The sequence below is a fragment of the Cervus elaphus genome, chromosome 5, assembly GCF_910594005.1.
Source record: "Cervus elaphus chromosome 5, mCerEla1.1, whole genome shotgun sequence".
Taxonomy (NCBI): domain Eukaryota; kingdom Metazoa; phylum Chordata; class Mammalia; order Artiodactyla; family Cervidae; genus Cervus; species Cervus elaphus.
The window spans coordinates 19,442,272-19,461,052 of NC_057819.1; the positions used below are offsets into that span (position 1 = coordinate 19,442,272).

Sequence of the window (18,781 nt, forward strand, 5' to 3'; positions counted from 1 at the left end):
TTCCGCCAGGTCTCCTCCCTGGAAGCCCTAGGGGACCTAGTACACTTGGAGCCCAGGCAGTTAGGGACCGGATGAGGCCAGGCCGGACGGCGGTGTCGCCGCGCACTGTCCCTCACCTTGCTTCCCGCGCACTTGTCCAGGAACTCGCGCAGCTCGCGACGCACAGCCTCGCGCAGCACATTGAGGTTCACTCGCCCGTAGGACAAGTGTGCCGCCATCTTGCCCCACCGCCCCCTTTACCCCCTACTCCAACCAGATCTGCATTCCTCTACGTGTGGGCCAGCGATTCTGTCACGTGACCGCAGGTTCACGTGACCAGAGCCGCTGCCAGCACGCCAAACCCGGAAAACCGGAATGGGCGGGCATCTGCCACTCTCCTTCCGGGTCCTAGTGCCCGCCTCTTTCCTCGACCGCGTCGGTTCCGAGGCATCCTAAGACCCGTTTCAGACTTCTCCACAGTCCGGAGCACCGGGGCTGGGTGCTGGTTGAGTTTAAGGACAGAGACTAGATCCTGCACGTCCGGTTTAAAAATCGAGGCTTTCTTCTTAGCAGCGAGTATACTCTCTGTAAAATGATAACGAAGCTATATTTGAATGGAAATCTTTTCAGTCATTCAGTTTAGTCGCTCAGTCGTGTCCAACTCTTTGAGACCCCATGGACTGCAGCACGCCAGGCCTCCCTGTCCATCACCAACTCCTAGAGTTTACTCAAACTCATGTCCACTGAGTCGCTAAAGACATCCAACCATCTCATCCTCTGTAGTCCCCTTCTCCTCCTGCCTTCAATCCTTCCCAGCATCAGGGTCTTTTCAAATGAGTCAGTTCCTCGCATCAGGTGGCCAAAGTACTGTAGTTTCAGCTTCAGTATCAGTCCTTCCAGTGAATATTCAGGACTGATATCTTTTAGGATGGACTGGTTGGATCTCCTTGCTGTCCAAGGGGCTCTCAAGAGTCTTCTCCAACACCACAGTTCAAAAGCATCAATTCTTAGGCGCTCGACTTTCTTTATAGTCAACTCTCACATCCATATTTGACTACTGGGAAAACCATAGCTTTGACCAGATAGACCTTTGTTGGCAAATTGATGTCTCTGCTTTTTAATATGCTGTCTAGGTTGGTCATAACTTTACTTCCAATTTTTAAATTATAGCAATCTTTTAAATCTTTTAATAAATCTTTTAAATTATAGCAATCTAAAGGTCCTGCACTTTGCTGTTTTGAGTTTGTAGGCTAAAATCTACAAAAATGGCTAAGGGCTGAGGGAACCTAGAGTTACTTGTCTGTTTAGCTGTTCCTAGTAGACATATATACGACATGGTATTTCACATAACTACTATCCAATGTAAAATTCAGGTAAAATTCACATGTTACCTGGTGAGTTGCAAAGACGAAACAGGATGTAATCTACATCATGTAATCTATGTACAAGGCTTAGCAGGGTGCCTGTAACTTAACAAATACTCAATAAATAGCTTATTAGAAAGATATATGCTTTTCAATACTTTGAGTGTTTAACTGGCTATTTGGGATCTGGTGAAAGAGGCTTATTGCCAAATTCAGACAAATTGAAGAAAGTAGGGAAAACCACTAGACCATTCAGGTATGACTTAAATCAAATCCCTTATGATTGTACAGTATAAGAGAGAAATAGATTCAAGGGATTAGATCTGATAGAGTGCCTGAAGAACTATGGACGGAGGTTCATGACATTGTACAGGAGGCAGGGATCAAGACCATCCCCAAGAAAAGGAAATGCAAAAAGGCAAAATGGTTGTCTGAGGAGGCCTTGCAAATAGCTGTGACAAGAAGAGAAGTGAAAGGCAAAGGAGAAAAGAAAAGATATACCCATCTGAATGCAGAGTTCCAAAGAATAGCAAGGAGAGATCAAAAACAAAGCCTTCCTCAGTGATCAGTGCAAAGAAATAGAGGAAAACAATAGAACGGGAAAGACCAGAGATCTCTTCAAGAAAATTAGAGATACCAAGGGAACATTTCATACAAAGATGGGCACAATAAAGGACAGAAATGGTATGGATCTAACAAAAGCAGAATATATTAAGAAGAGGTGGCAAGAATACACAGAACTATACAAAAAGATCTTCATGACCCAGATGATCACGATGGTATGATCACTCACTTAGAGCCAGACATTCTGGAATGCAAAGTCAAGTGGGCCTTATGAAGCATTACTAAGAACAAAGCTAGTGGAGGTGATGGAATTCCAGTTGAGCTATTTCAAATCCTAAAAGATGATGCTGTGAAAGTGCTGCACTCAGTATGCCAGCAAATTTGGAAAACTCAGCAGTGGTCACAGGACTGGAAAAGATCAGTATTCATTCCAATCTCAAATAAAGGCAATGCCAAAGAATGTTCAAACTACCACACAATTGCACTCATCTCATATGCTACTAAAGTAATGCTCAAAACTTTCCAAGCCAAGCTTCAACAGTACGTGAACCGTGAACTTCCAGATGTTCAAGCTGGATTTAGAAAAGGCAGAGGAATCAGAGATCAAATTGCCAACATCCGTTGGGTCATAGAAAAAGTGAGTTCCAGAAAAACATCTGCTTTATTGACTACACCAAAGCCTTTGACTGTGTGGATCACAACAAACTGGAAAATTCTTCAAGAGATGGGAATACCAGACCACCTGACCTGCCTCTTGGGAAGTCTGTATGTAGTTCAGGAAGCAACAGTTAGAACTAGACATGGAACAACAGACTGGTTTCAAATTGGGAAAGGAGTACGTCAAGTATGTCAAGGTTGTATATTGTTACCCCGCTTATTTAACTTATATGCAGAGTACATCATGAGAAATGCTGGGCTGGAAGAACCACAAACTGGAATCAAGATTGCCAGGAGAAATACCAATAACCTCAGATATGCAGATGACACCACACTGAAGGCAAAAAGTGAAGAACTAAAGAGCCTCTTGATGAAAGTGAAAGAGGAGAGTGAAAAAGTTGGCTTGAAATTCAACATTCAGAAAACTAAGATCATGGCATCTGGTCCCATCACTTCATGGCAAATAGATGGGAAAACAGTGGGAAGAGTGACAGACTTTATTTTGGGGGGCTCTAAAATCACTGCAGATGGTGATTGCAGCCATGAAATTAAAAGACTCTTGCTCCTTGGAAGAAAAGCTATGACCCACCTAGACAGCATTTCAAAAAGCAGAGACATTACTTTGCCAACAAAGATCCATCTAGTCAAAGCTGTAGTTTTTTCAGTAGTCATATATGAATGTGAGAGTTGGACTATAAAGAAAGCTGAGCGCCAAAGAACTGATGCTTTTGAACTGTGGTGTTGGAGAAGACTCTTGAGAGTCCCTTGGACTGCAAGGAGATCCAACCAGTCCATCCTAAAGGAAATCAGTCCTGGATATTCATTGGAAGGACTGATGCTGAAACTGAAACTCCAGTACTTTGGCCACCTGATGTGAAGAATTGACTCATTTGAAAAGACCCTGATGCTGGGAAAGATTGAAGGCAGGAGAAGGGGACTACAGAGGATGAGATGGTTGGATGGCATCAGTGACTCAATGGACATGAGTTTAATAAACTCTGGGAGTTTGTTATGGACAGGGAGGCCTGGTGTGCTGTGTAGTCCATGGGGTCGCAGAGTCAGACACAAGTGAGCAACGGAACTGAATGAGGCTTGAAAACTTTTGGTCTTGCCTGGCTCCCTTCAATCCTCTATACACTGTTATGAAGAAAGGATGCAATAAGCAATTACCTTGGTGCTGCTAATGCTAAAGCATCCACTTGCTAATGCAGGAGACTTAGAGGAGGTCTCAGTCCCTGGGTGGGGAAGATCCCCTGGAGAAGGGAACAGCAGCTACACACCCAGTCCATCCTAAAGGAAATCCGTCCTGAATATTCACTGGAAGGACTGGAAGGATGCTGAAGCTGAAACTCCCAATACTTTGGCCACTTGATGCAAAGAACTGACTCATTTGAAAAGACCCTGATGCTGGGAATGATTGAAGGCAGGAGAAGGGGATGACAGAGGTTGAGATGGTTGGATGGCATCACCGACTCAATGGAAATGAGTTTGAGTAAGCTTTGGGAGTCGGTGATGGACAGGGAAGCCTGGCGTACTGCCGTCCATGGAGTTGCAAAGAGTTGGACATGATTGAGCAACTGAACTGCAGTATTATTGCCTAGAGAATCCCATGGACAGAGGCGCCTGGTGGGCTACATTCCAGGGGTCACAAAGCGTCAACCAACACTGAGCAACTAACACACTCACTTTTTTTTTTCTCACATATGAATAAGCAGAGTGGAATTTGGAGGTGATAATCAGTTACACATATTTACATACATCCACTCTCAACTTGACTCTATCAAAAATACTTGACTATCAAAAATTTTCGGACTCACCATGCATCATCAGGATCCAACCAGGGATGGAAACTGTGCCTCCTGAATTTAAACCACTGGGCCTCAACCACTGGGCAACCAGTGAAGTCCCAAACATATTTAATTTCAAAATAATTTGTTTAGTGTTAGAAATTTTCTTTTTAAAATGTATTTCTTATTGAGATATAATTGACATTTAAGATTCATTTTAGGTGTACAACATGATTTGAGATATATATATATAGAGAGAGAGAGAGAGAGAGAGAGAGAAATGATCACAATAAGTGTAGATTAATAGTTTGAGTCTTTTCATCAGTTCTGTCAATGCTGAAGTCAAGGACTACTGTCAGGGTATTTTTTTGGTCATGTTCAACTGGTATCTCTGCTTTGGAAATATCTACCTGTGCAGGGATCATAGCTCATAAAACCAGATTGCTTGGTTCAGTCATCATTTTGGTAAATATCACAGGAGCTTTCAGTTTCTTTGCACACTTCATTCTTTAATAGGTAGTTGGTACTGCACAGTGACACTTACATTTCTGTCAGGTAATAATAGTGAGACAAAGCAATGGATAACCACCTTGGGTATTTATTTTATGCTGAGTGGGTCACAGAATGCTTTGAGATAATTTCTTAAAAGCAGTTTCTCAACAGACTGCAGTAGAAATTGCTATTTGGACCTCTGGTGCTTGCTCATTTAAAGAAAAACCATTAGGACAAATAAACCTGAGAATAATACCAGTCTACTACACTGGCAAAAAAGAATAACCATTTATTCAAGTAGATACAGAACACCTGTTTGCTTGGATTTTAATACTGCTTTACATTTTGTGTTTGTGAGACAGTTCCTATTATGATATGTTTGTTTATAATTCCAAATTTCAACTGATTACATATTTATTTTTCACTTGTCAAACACATAGCTGATAATCAGAAGGGGAAAATACATCAAAGGCATATATACAATTATAGAAGTTCTTATTATACATGTCTCCTGGAAGATACATTTATTTATTACTTTTTACATATTCTAAAAGACATTCAAATGAAGATAAATAGATTCAAACTGGTTGCTAAACTTGTGGTTGAGGTCCTTCATTTTATTTTTTGTGATAAGAAAATCCAAAACTCTTAATGTTGAATTTCACATCGTACATTCATCTAAAAACACAGTTAAAAAAAAAAAAAAAAACTTGTACAGATTGTAGATTGGTTCATTTAGGTGTTTTAGAGTGGCTTATTATCTAATTAACCGACTGCTGGGGATATTTGTTGGAGAAGAAAAACAAAATCTGGAGAAAATTCTCCCAGTTACTTATTCCTGATAAAGAAAGAAAATGAAAAGAGAGAACACACAGCTGCGAAGCCACGTGATGCTGATCCTGGCCTAGCCCGTGATGTCCTGATGAACATTTTAAGTGTTTCCTTTTTCATAAAGATAAAAATCTGAAAAGAAAGACATACTGTATAGGATTTTTTCCCAAAATATAGATTTTACAAAAATATATACATATAATATATAGAAGCTGAAATTATGCAAAACTGATAAACAAAACACCACAGTAGAGTAAAGTGGGTGCAGCATCGAGATTATAAGAAAACGTCCCCACAGCAGTCTGGGGGCTTCCCCCTCCCTTTACCTGGTTCATGATTTTATAATCACACCTAAAAGTATAATCAAGCCTTAAATAAAGGCACTACTGACGTCGGGTAGTGCAAAGAACTCAGCTATTTCTCTGACTAAAAATAAAATAAATGAGTAGATGAAAATGCAAAGTGGCATACTTTTTTTTTCCAACTCATTCCAGTGTCAAAGCTTAACCCAAACATCTAAATATACAAATGCAGCCTGGAAATATTTTAGTGCAAATATGAAGGGGAACGGCATAATTTAAAGTTAACTTAAATAAGGTACTGGCAGGGTTGGAGTCGTTCTGTGAGGTCTCCCTCATAGGGACGATGAGTGTAATGGCATCTGGTGCAATGGAATACTTTTTAAAAATCAAGAAGACAAAAATCAGAGGTGAAAATCGCCCTTATTTATTATATGGGGAGACAAAAAGGGCGATTCGGTGGAAGATCAAAATATTTTCTTAGATTTGTTGATGGAGGTCAAAAATAACGTGAGTTCTCCTGAAGTCTGCACACATAATGCTGGTGGTCAGTTGCCTACACGCTAGCACATCTGAGAGAGCCCAGTTCTGGGTGGGAGGCTTCATCAGAAGGTCTCGTCGTCATTGCAGTTGGCAGCCCAGTGCCCAAACATCTCGCAGATGTCACAGTATGGGCGTTCCTCGCTCCGACTGCCGTGGTGTGTGGAGTGGGGAGGGTCCTCAGACATCTGGGCCTGGGTGGGACAATCCTCTGTGTCATGGAGATCAAAGCAGTCACATATGTCACAGAAGAGGCGGGGTTTCTTCTTGGACTGTTTTTCCTGGTCATCGCTGCAAATGTTACCAATGTGTATGATCAGAAACTCATCTCCCTCAGAAGAAATTCAAGAGACAGTATCATTTGTAATGAATAAAACACAAGCAAGGATTCTGGCCCACTCTGCAGAGCCTCAAGTACAAGTACTAGGGTCCGCATTTAAAATCTTCAGATCAAACCATTTCCACTCTCTTGCCAGATTTGTAGAAGTCAGTTTATGGCCAAATAATCACAAAGCAATTGTTTCTCCAATCCATTGGAGAACCTAACTTTTTAAAAAAATATTGAAGTACAGTTGATTTATAATGTTTCATTAATTTTCTGCTGCATAGCAAAGTGACTCAGTTATATGTATATTTTCCTTTTCTTTTAGTTTTTATTGGATTATAGTTGATTTACAGTGTTGTGTAACCTTCTGCTGTACGGTAAAGTGAACCAGCCATATACATGCATATATCCACTCTTTTTATAGATTCTTTTCCCATATAGTTCACCACAGAGTATTGAGTAGAGTTCCCTGTGCTGTAACAGTAGATCGTTATTAGTTATCTATTTTATATATAGTAGTGTGTATATGGCAATCCCAGTCTGCCAATTTATCCCTCCTCCCCTTACACCCTGCTGACCATAAGACTGTTTTCTACATCTGTGACTCTATTTCTGTTTTGCAAGTAAGTTTGTACCATTTTTTTTTTTTTTAGATTCCACATAGAAGCAACATCTGTCCTTCTCTGTCTGGAGAACCTAACTTTAAAAACACACACGTATTCAGACCGAACTAAGGTTCCACCCAGCATCGCTGAACACGAAATACCTGTCGTAATTGTTCAGGTCATCCCCGTTCCCGTTCAAGGCTGCTTCTGACATCATCTCCACCTTCATCTTGAGGTCCTGATTCTTCCTCTGAAGGTCTACTATTACTGAATTGAGGAAGTCAATCTAATTTGTTTGAGGGAAGAAAATGTGTAAAATGCCTGAAATATGTACCCTGGAGCATCAAGAAGTCAGCAATTATACTCAGGCTGTGGATGCAGAGTGTGCTGAAGTCACAGGGGCCAGCAACAGCCGTGACTCAACCCTTTTTAAATATGTTTATATATACACACACACACACACAATTGCACAAAAAGCACAACTAGTTACTTGTTCAGCTAAACTGTAGAACCAATCCAGGACTTTCACGTGTTGTAGATTTGAAAAAGCTTACATAAATTCTCCTCAGACCACAATTTAACATTCACTTATTAGTTATGGTGGAATGGTAAGTGGGTCTTCAGAGAAAAAGGAAGGAGCTGTTTTGGGGTTTTTCTGTTTTTGGCCGCACCCCATGGCATGTGGGATCTTAGTTCCCTGACCAGGGATTGAACTCGTGCCCCCTGCAATGGAAGAGAGGAGTCTTAACCACTGGACTGCCAGGGAAGTCCCAAAAGAAGGATTTTAAAGAGAAGACTTAAGCTCCCCTTCAACTGATGCAGGCACACACTGAGAGGGCAGCGTTCAGGGGAGCGGGGCCCAGACTCGGGGCAGTGGGGTAAGGAGATGACCACCAGGAGGAAATGCTCTTGTCTGACGTTTCAAAGCAAGGGCACTTTAACTTAAAAACGGTTTCTCCTCTCTTCTACAAACAATGAAAACGTCTCATTTATCTAACTGTCCATCAGGAAAAAAAACCCTACTTTACAATTTAAAAAAATATTATGTGTATGTGTGTGTGTGCACACTCATACACACATATTGGGTTGGCCATAAAGTTCATTTGGGGTTTTTCTGTAAGATGAAAAATCTGAACAAACTTTTTGGCCCATCCAGTAGTTATTTTTCAAAGAAATATTTGGCCTTTTTCTCCCACTGGGGCAGTTACAAAACAAAGCTAGAAATCACTGGCTTTGTTATTCTCTGCAGAATATCCCTTCTGACCTTGAAGGCAGACCCACTGACTCTTATCTCACTTCTCAAACTGTATTTTGTAAGACTATATCCTGTTGGGAGCTACGTATCATATCAGGAAGGGGGGCAAAAAAGCCATAAAATGGAAGTACAGTGGGAAGCCACACATACACACACTCACATACATGCTCACAAATTAGGAAACATAAAACCAACCATTTGCTGATGGGAAGAAAAGTGTTGGCAGTGGCAGATGAAACAAACGGAAGCAGAAAGGAAGAGGGGGAGAGAAAACATTGTTAATTTTGTGCTCATTAGACATATAAACTAAGCAGAGACAATGCTAGCCAGGGTTAAAGTTAGGCTATTGGTTGAATTCTTACATGCCTTTCAAAGGAGATGTCACAACAAATCACCAACTCACTGAGTTTCTCTTTTATTTAAAAGTGAAAGATGGCTTTTGTACCTTTGAATTTTAATGGGATAAATATGTCCAAAATATATAATTAACACTGAAAATACATGTTTATTACTTCTGGGCTATCAGTTCAGTTCAGTCGCTTAGTCGTGTCCAACTCTTTGCGACCCATGGACTGCAGTACGCCAGGCCTCCCTGTCCATCACCAACTCCCAGAGTTTACTCAAACTCATGTCCATTAAGTCTGTGATGCCATCCATTTCCAAAAATAGAATAGCTTACCTCCATGTAATCCCACTTTTACAATTAAAGCTCTTTTGATAATTTTGGCTTTAGGAAACAGTTTTCAAGAACTGTCTTTTTAAGGTAAAGATGAGGAAGGAACCTTTAAAACAGAGTAATTCTACTTCTAGGAACTAATCCTAAAGAAATATCAGTACAGCTATAATACGATAGCTGTGCAAGACAGTACACTATAGCGTTGTTTATAATGCACCTGAAAGATCAGAAACATCCCAAAGTCACGTCAACTAATGAGGACTGATTAAATTATGGTGTGTGTGTGTGTATATATATATATATATATATCTCCATATAACGGAATACTATACACCTGTAAAAACTAAGAGACCAGTTTATATGCCATTTGTGTAACAAAGAAGGGGAAAGACTATTAGTCTTGGTTTGTATATACATTAAAAAAAAATCTCTGAAAAAATTTAAAAAGACAGTAATAACCCTGATTATCTGTTTAGGGGGTTGGAAACTGAGTAGCAGAGGGATGGTGTTTGGAGGGACAGTTTTTTTGTTTTTTTTACAGTGTATATATTTTTAATACTGTTCAATGTTCAGACCATATGAATACATTACCTAGTCAAAAGATTAAATGATTAAAAAAAACAAAACAAAAAAACAAGCAAATCAAAAGGAAGGCATATTACCTGACTCTCCTGGGCTCTTTCGTCCTCTTCTGCCTGAGTATCAGTATTACCTTATGTTAAGAAAAAAAACGGGGAGGGGGGATATTTTAAAAAATTGCCATCCCATCTTGTTTCCTTGTTCTTACAACGAAAGGGCCAGCGGGAGAAACTCCTTCTGGTGTGGAATCCCCAGAGGCGCCTCTGAGCACACGTCTGGAGTTCCTGTCCCATATCCGGCCCCCTGAGGCACGGCGGCGCCCTCTCGGGCTGGCCCTCTGCTGGCTGGGTGGCCTGTCACGTCTGTCATGTTCTCCTCCCGGCAGGGCACTCTCGGAACCCCCGGTCGCTCCCGACAGGGCAGCAGTCCCCTACTGTCTCAGATAGATTTCCGCCAATGCTCAGGACCGCGGGAAGGTCCGGAAGTGCGGAGAGGCAGGCGCGCCCCCTTGAGTGGGGTCTCCCTGGATGAAGGCGCGGGAAAGCCCAGGCCCGGGGGGGCCCGTCCGAGGGGCGGCGCGGGTGCCTCCTTCCAAGGGCAGCTCTACCCCGGGAAGAGCTCCTCCCTGGAGGCGGCGGCGGTCACGTTACCTGAGGAGCTGCTGAGCTGCCTCTTGTTTTCTTTGAGTTGAAGCTCCAAGTTCTTTACCTTGAGCTCAAGCTTCACCTTATCAGACTCTAGAGACTGAACAACTGAATGCAAGGACTTGGCGGACGCGTTCTCTCCCCTGAGCACCGTGACCTGAAACACATGGGCTGGCTTAGGCTCGGCCCGGGCGCAGGCAGGCCGCGGGAAGGCTCCCTGAGGCGGGTACCCTACCTCATTTCTCAGCTTTTCCAGCTCCGCATCCTTTTCTGTGAGTAAGGCACTAGTGATACTGATGGATTTCTGCAAGGAAGCTTTTTCTTCATCTGCGTCTTTTATTAACTTGGATTCTCTAAAAGACCAAAGAGTTCAAAAAAATTCCAGAAATCAACCAAGAGGGTGGTCAGAGTACAAGGGTCGGAGAAAAACACTCAATTAACTTTAGCTTAATGTAAGGGGAGAAAGTATCACAGGGAAGTTTTACAGGGGGGTTAAGGCTATTATGCTGGTGAAATTTTACTTGAAGTTTTACTTACTGTGAGGGGAGAAAAAGTTTACCTATGCAGAGATATACCAGAATCTGCATATCATTGTATCCATTTGAATTTAAAGAAACAAGTTAATAACTTCGGAAGACGAATTAAAAAAACAAGACTGTTGCACCCCGCAAAGAATTATTAAAAAAAAAAAAAAAATCTAACCCCCCTCCCAGATGAATTCTGTTATTTCTTGATTACCAGGCAATAACAACAATTAAAATACACACATGCAAAGCGATTATACAGACATCATGCAGAGCAGTTTTATGCTGGAAGTATCGATTGGTTCTCACTAATTTCAGTAACTTTGAGCAAGTTCCCAGAGTGTGTTTTGGAGATCTTATGGGCCAAAACAGTAGTAGAGATTATGACCACTATTCAAACTGAAGGATCATTACTTTTCGTCCATGAAGACTCTGAAGAGGACCTTCACTTGCTCATAGAAATGAAAGGTAAATTACCAAAAAAGCTAGGACAGAAATGTGAAGATGGATTTCCAGCTGCAGAATGGAAGCTTGGGGGGACACCTGGAGGGAGCAGGTCAGTGCACGGGGAGCCTGTTCTCAGGCCGCCCCAGCATCTGGTTATCAGCACAGGGAGGGGCACCAGGCTTTCCAGGAGAGGAAGATGTTTCTTGGAGTCAGGGGAGTGGGAAAAGAAAGGGAGAGATGAAGGGAAGACAGGGAAGGAGGGACACAACAGAGACGACCCCGAAGGGCAGGAGGCTACTGTGTGTTTATAAATGTGTGTGCTTTTATTTACATTTTTGTGGTGAAAATTCAAAAGTGCCAGTGTCACAAAAGCCAAGGAAAGACTGAGGAGGTGTCACAGATTGGAGGAGACTAAGGAGATGTGACAACTAAAGGCGATGGGGTCTCCTAGATTGGATCCTGGGAGAGAAAAAAGGACATGAGTGGAAAAACTGGGGAAATCTTAACAACGTCTAGACTTTGGCTAAGAGGTCTGAACCAATGTTACTCTCTCAGTTTGGATCAAAGGCCCAGGGGTGCTAAGATGGGCATGTGAAGGGAAGATGAGAGAAGGGAACGTAGGACCCTCTGTACTAGATTTGCGGCTCCTGGAAACCTCAAATTTTGAAATAAGTTGTGTGTTTTTTTTTTAAATTACATGCAGTGTGAAACAAGAGGAAAAAAGACCTTGTATCACAAAAATATTTGGGGAAAAACATTACTGGAGGAAAATTTCCTAGCTAGCCCTCGGGTCTTACAACCTAAGGCACTGCCTTCACATGGATAACCATCAGTGAGAGTTCATGGTGCAAAGAGAAAAATCGCTCCCAGTTCTGTTGGGAGGAGCTGGGTGAACATGGAGTGTGTAGTGGTTCGGTCTGTCTTAGAACCGACTGGAGGGATCAGAAACTGAGGCCCAGGTTAGAAATGGCAGAATGTATGTCTGGTTAGTGAGACCCAAGATATCCGGCACACGAATTACAGAATTCTCATGGTTTATGGTAAATTGAAGTTCTACACAAAGATGGGAAATATAAGTGTTGTATTTATCTCAGTGTGTGGCTTACACTTACACCCCAGAATAAGTAGTAAGAAAAGAATCTGAGACTTACAGATAATGTCTTGAATTCAACACCCAAGTGTTATATGAACACTTGGTGCTGTTAAATTACTAACTGCATGACACCTCACTACGAAAGAGGATCGTGTTTAAGTAAAACAAAAAACAAAAAACCCCCAAAGAAAAAATTCCCTTTAAGTGAAAGGAATGTATAGGCATCTTTTTCTATCTGGAAAGTAAATATCTGTTTTTATCTGAAGATTCAATAAATCTTCTGCTCCTTATGTTTCTATTAAAGGATATTTGGTAGTTTATTCTATTGTAAAATCTATTTCAATTCCTTGCTATATACAGCACATTAGGCAAAGTGTAATAAGGCCACTAAAAGTAAGAGCTTGTATTTCCATGATTTGGCCATTTTTACTTTCTGCTTCTTTGTAAAATAATAAAGGAATTATTTCAAAGCAAACAATTTCAAGAGATACACTTGTAAATTCAACTCAAATTTGAACAATGTGATTTTAAATATTTTTACTGAGAAATACCAGGATTGGGGAATTAGCAGATTTAGATTCTTCTAAATCTTTGTGTTAGGGAGGATAAGGACGCCATCAGCTGGCAGAAGAAAAAGACACAAGTGTCTGTTTGCTTATCCCCACATACATATGGCCTCTAAGCGAGGCTGCCTTCTAAGAAGATAGCAAACAGATATTTCTTGGACAAAAGTCATCAAAAGGTGGGTGGTTAAGAAAGGGATCTGACTTGTGATTTGTATACCAAATTCTGAAGGGACAAATAGACCCTGGCAGTTCCTCTTGGTGACAGGTCTTCAATGTCAGCATCTTAGGCGATGCCTGAGCTCAAATCCCACTGTGCAAACGAAAATGGTCTAAACTAAACTAGTTCTGCCAACATGACTGACACCTGAGTCACACACCACATTGACAAGAGGGCCTGTGTTACTTTAAAGCGACTCTGGCTTGAGTGACTTGGCCTTACTAAAAATATCAAGGAGGGAAGATAAACATAACATGAAAGAAGGGCTTCAGGGGCCAGAAATCTTTCCCCCAAGACAACGTATAACCCAGATTCTTTCCTTACTACTTACATAAGAAATAAATTCCGGTAATGAAGGAAATACCTTAAAGTGTTACGGGGCAAGCTTTAAAAATGCAAGATAACAAGAACCAAATATTAGGAACATGAAGAGAACTGCAAATACAGCAAGGAGAACTAAATTTGCACTGAAGTTCTGTGCTGTATATAGAGATATAAAAAAGATATGTGCGTGCGTGCGTGTGTGTGTGTGTGTGTGTGTACTGCTGAGGATATTTTTCAAAACAAAAGCAAGACACAGAGGGACAAAGGCAGCCAAAAAATATATACAACAACTTGGTTTACTAAAAAATATATGAAATTTATTTATTATAACGTGGATAGACTTTCTTTAGTCTTACCATTAAAGACACACAGATAGAGCAAGGGAAGCAAGTGTAGGAAAGGGAAAAGAGAGGGGGTGAGATGAGCATTGATAAGTAGCGCAAGCTCGAGACAGTCAGACACTTAGCAACCCACAGCGAGCGGAGTGAGCTGGAGGGGCAGTGCCCTCTTCAGGACTGGCAGGCGGGACTGCCCACCGGTCTTCCTTCCTGACGGGAATCTTGGTGGGTCGCCCGAAGAATTAATCCTGACTCTACAGCCCACATCTAAGATTTTGGCTCTGGGCTCCCTTCTCTGACATCAAAAAGCCTACAAAAGGGAGGGAAGCCAAACTGGTTCCTGAATCTGCCATAGGCTTTCTGGTGTTTCTCTCCTTCTGTCAATTAGAGCAAGTCGAGGTTAGCCCTGCTTCATCTACTGGATGTCTTGGAAACTGCTTTGAAACAGGTCTGCCTAACTCGGAGTCTGGTTTTTCAAAGAAATGATTACATTTTCAGGCTAAGAGAAAAAATTTCACTGCATGTTGCCTGCGATTCAACGTTAGATAGCAAAAAAACCAGAGCAAATACAAGAAGGGGATACTAACGTTTTAATGATAAGTATTTAGTTTCACCCCATGTCAGGAGTAAGTACTGCACTTCAAAATAATGAACAATATAGTCTGAATGAAGCAATTATATTCTTTCTTAGCTATGTATGTTGACTAAGATCTCAGTTCTTGCTTGAACAACCACATTTCAAATATCTTTTGTGATTTTTAAGTACTTTCCAGATTTTTTAAGGTTTTTTTTTTTTAATGTGGACCATATTTAAAGTCTTTATTGATCTTTCTATAATATTGCTTTTTTAAATGTTTTGGTTTTTTGACCACAAGGCATATGAGTGGGATCTTAGCTCTCCAACCAGGGACAGAACCCCCACCCTCTGCACTGGAAGACAAAGACCTAACCATAGGACTGCCAGAGAAGTCACTCCAGACTTATCAGGAAGTATCCAATTCTTTTTAGTACTCTATGCTACATGTACTTAACTGTTACATACCTAGATCTACATACAAATCCTTTATAAAACTGACTTTCAGAATGCATGCATGGTCCCCGCAAATTAGCTAAAGCATATTTGCATCCAGACTTCTCAAATAGACCTAATTTTCCATAAGGGTTAATTAACAATTTGAACCCCTCCCCCACCAAAGTTCTAAATATCAGAAACTATGTTTAAAATTTTTTCACTCCCAGAAAAAATTATCTTTATCTGCATTTTTCAATTAAAAGAATAATTTTCAAGAGAGATTCTCTTAAGCATACCCAGGACCTAACAGGGGAGCAGAATGAAATAAGGGGAGAGGGCAGACAAGTATCCAAATTTGTTCTATCTTTTAAAGCCCGGAAAAAAAGTCACATGTCTAATCACACTTTGGAGAGGCATGTAATTTAGTCAAAGTCACAAGGAAAGGACTAACAAAGTCTCTTACCTTTCTTTTTAAAAAATATTAAAAAGTAAAAATAAACAAACATTAAATGTACAATGAGAAAAGACCCCGTGTAAGAAGATCGGAGTCCTGGGTCTTGTGCCTGCATCTGAATTTTTAACCAAGTTGCCCAAGTTTGGGTTTCATCATTTTTAAATGCAAGCCCCAAAATACATTTCAATGGTTTATTTAGAGATATGAGAAATCTATGAATTACCAGTGCTACATAAATGCAAAGGGATTAATTACATCAGTACTCCCATCTGCTGATTTTTATACATTCCCTTACCAGAATGCCTCAAGAGTAAGTGCTATTATGTTTTCACATACCCTTGATAACTGCATATACGGGGTTCTTTTTAAAGAAACAAAGCCTTTTTCATGTAAAATTAAATATCCCAAGGCCCCCAAGGGCGGAGCTGTGCTTGTACCCAGGCCCCAGGGTAAGTCATAGCAGGCCAGTCACTACAGCTCACGAGGGGCACTTGGTGAAGACCTGGCTGGACCAGGGGTGCGGTGGTTGTGAAACACATATGCAGTCTGATGTGAAACTTTAAAGAAGAAAGAGTTTAAGGATGTCTTAAAAAAAGAAAAGAGGAAGGCACCCCTGGACTGAGGCCTAATTTCCTTTAGAATGTAGCTTATGGAACCCAAATATCTTTGTGGGCTAAACAAGGCCCTAGATTCTGCAGCAACTGCCATGCTTGCAGGAGGAACACTGTCCGCGTAAACACCTGTGCCAGTGGTCAACAAGGGAAACTCCCTCTCCCCTGACAGTCGAGAATAAGGTGCTCTGCAAGACTGTGAAGGAATTTTTCTTCCCTATTTTCTTATGTTTTTTAAATTGAGGTATACAGAAATTCTTCTCAAAAAACGTATTTATTTACTTTTGGCCGTGCTGCAGAAGCACCATGTGGAATTCGAACTCGTGCCCCCTGTCGTGGAAGCCAGGAGTCTTAATCACTGGACTGTGAGGGAATTCCCCAGGAATTCTTGATTGTACTATTTCTAAAGGTTTATTCTTCTTTTCGCATTTAATAAGACAGAAAAAAGCACATCACTGTTGTGATGTACTGTATAGCAAACCGCTGTACAGGCTGTGGGTCTCAGCAGCAGTGCGCGCTAAACCTGCTTGGCATGCAGAGTAAAGCAGAGAGCTTCTCTAGACACAAACTGCACATTTTAAAAGAGCAGACAAGACCATCAGAAAGCATAAGCATCAGGCTTCTAAATGATTATTCCTGGGGCCCAGTTATCCTTACTCAAAAAGTCCTGGAAACTTCCATTTGAATAGCATTTGATTATCATCAAAGAATAAACAAATAACAAAGCTCTTTTTCAGAAAAAAAAATAGAAATGTTTAAAATGGTGCTTCCCGTTACTGTGAAAAAATTAAACTTTTTATATAACTGAAATCAGTATTTATATGCAGATCAATTACTCTAGGTAAAATGGCAGTATTTTTAGTTACTGAAACTAGGAGGTACAGCAGTATGTGATATGAGACAATCTGACTTTAGGATACTTCTGAATAAATGCAACTGAACATGACTTAAAAAATCAAAAATCTTCTGTTAGTAATTCATACTGAAACTTGGCAAATTTGTCAATTATGAGTACCAAACTATCATGATGCAATTTTCTGAGTATAAGAAGGTCGTATGTTTTCTACAAGTCACTTCACACAGCATGTTCTGACATTTTCCTTATTAAACACGCACACACACACACACACAAAACAATATACACAAAATGAAAAGCCTACCTCTTTTTCATTTCTAACAACTGATTATTGAGCACAGATCTCTCTTCTTCCAGCTGGAAAAAAACACACACACAAAAAAAAGTTCAGTTCATAACAAGCCCTCAGACAGGCTGATTTCTCATCCTGCAGGTCACATTCCCACGCTCCACTGAAGCTAAAGCAACTGGCTTTCCCAAGAGGCAGTGAGAAAAGACCAAGTGTACATCACCATATGGACTGAACCCGTCCCCCTTGCATTCGAAGGGTGGAGTCTCAACCACCGGCCCACCAGCGAAGTCCCACAGTTACTAATTTACAAATCACTTATGACCCGGATGACTCCTCTTCCTGCGGGGACCTGAGAGTTAAAGTATTAAACAACACTGTGTACGTGCCAGATCTTAAACATTCAATAAATGTTTCCTTCACTTGTTAGATGCATGAGGGAAGGCTTCACTATTAGCATTCTGCTTCCTTTCCTGAAATTATTGAAGGCAAATGTCACTAACTTGAGTAGGGTTAGGAACTGGTAATTTATTCTACAAGGGCCTCATCTTAGGCCTATTATATTCCACGCATTTCTTTCTCACCTATAAAATAAAGTTACAAAAGAATTTCCAGTGGCCCATTAGTTCTAACATTCTGTTCTTCTATGGAGGATGAAAAAATAAAAGATTCAGCTAGTCAACCTTGTAAGAGAAGACACACCTCTACTCCCAAACTACACCACACAGAGTTTAGCCAGATACAGTCACACTAACACAAAAAGGTAGAAAAACTCTTACAGTTAAAAAAACTATTTATTTTTTGGCTGTATTGGGTCTTGTGGCCATGGGCTTAGTTGCCCCGCAGCATGTGGAATCTTCCCAGATCAGGGATTAAACCCAGGTCCCCTGCATTGCAGGGCAGATTCTTTACCACTGGGTCACCAGGGAAGTCCAATTTTTTTTTTGTTTATTAATCAAAGGATAACAGCAAAAACTCTGTAATGGTTTCCATTTATTTAAGAATTTATGGATTCTAGAATTTAAGATTCTAGGTTCCTAGAATTTAAGCTGCTACTCACAGTAAGTAGTTGTGGTCTTATTTCTGATTATGTGTCAGTTATGTATGTGCTTTGCTATAAAGGTCTTTATACTTTAAAAATTCTTAAATATAAACATGTATGTTTTGAACATAAGTCTATCAAGAAATCTACAGAGGTTAACATTCAGGTTTCTCTTCCCACTCTAGACATTCCTTTCCTAGTCCATTAAGAGAAATCCTTCTGCTGCATGAGTAGTTCATTTCACGGAAGTATTTAGAAATTTTTAAAGAGTAAAAGGAAGGGAAAAGAGTGGGAGGCAAACTTTAAAAAATGAAATGAGAGGGAGAAGAACATCTGGAGAGTGGGATATGGAGATGAGAGGGGCTCTCATTCTCTCTGCATCCTTTTATGTGGTTTGTATTTATTTTTTAA

The 18,781-nt window shown here is 40.7% G+C and overlaps 2 protein-coding genes across 5 annotated transcripts in view; both read right to left on the reverse strand.

Moving 5' to 3' along the window:
• VPS33A (VPS33A core subunit of CORVET and HOPS complexes) overlaps nucleotides 1–281 on the reverse strand; it is a 29,432-nt gene extending 29,151 nt beyond the window's left edge. The window contains exon 1 of the mRNA XM_043901944.1: nucleotides 117–281. Coding sequence (XP_043757879.1) covers nucleotides 117–218 — 102 coding nt within the window. The 5' untranslated portion in view covers nucleotides 219–281. The remainder of the gene's footprint in view (nucleotides 1–116) is intronic.
• A 4,558-nt stretch (nucleotides 282–4,839) lies between these two features.
• CLIP1 (CAP-Gly domain containing linker protein 1) overlaps nucleotides 4,840–18,781 on the reverse strand; it is a 114,203-nt gene continuing 100,261 nt past the window's right edge. For all 4 annotated transcript variants that reach the window (XM_043901950.1, XM_043901951.1, XM_043901949.1 and 1 more), the window contains 6 exons: nucleotides 17,344–17,396; nucleotides 10,833–10,950; nucleotides 10,604–10,754; nucleotides 10,037–10,086; nucleotides 7,605–7,729; nucleotides 4,840–6,804 (listed from right to left, as the gene is read on the reverse strand). In XM_043901950.1, the coding sequence (XP_043757885.1) occupies nucleotides 6,579–6,804; nucleotides 7,605–7,729; nucleotides 10,037–10,086; nucleotides 10,604–10,754; nucleotides 10,833–10,950; nucleotides 17,344–17,396 (723 nt within the window). In that variant the 3' untranslated portion in view covers nucleotides 4,840–6,578. The remainder of the gene's footprint in view (nucleotides 6,805–7,604; nucleotides 7,730–10,036; nucleotides 10,087–10,603; nucleotides 10,755–10,832; nucleotides 10,951–17,343; nucleotides 17,397–18,781) is intronic.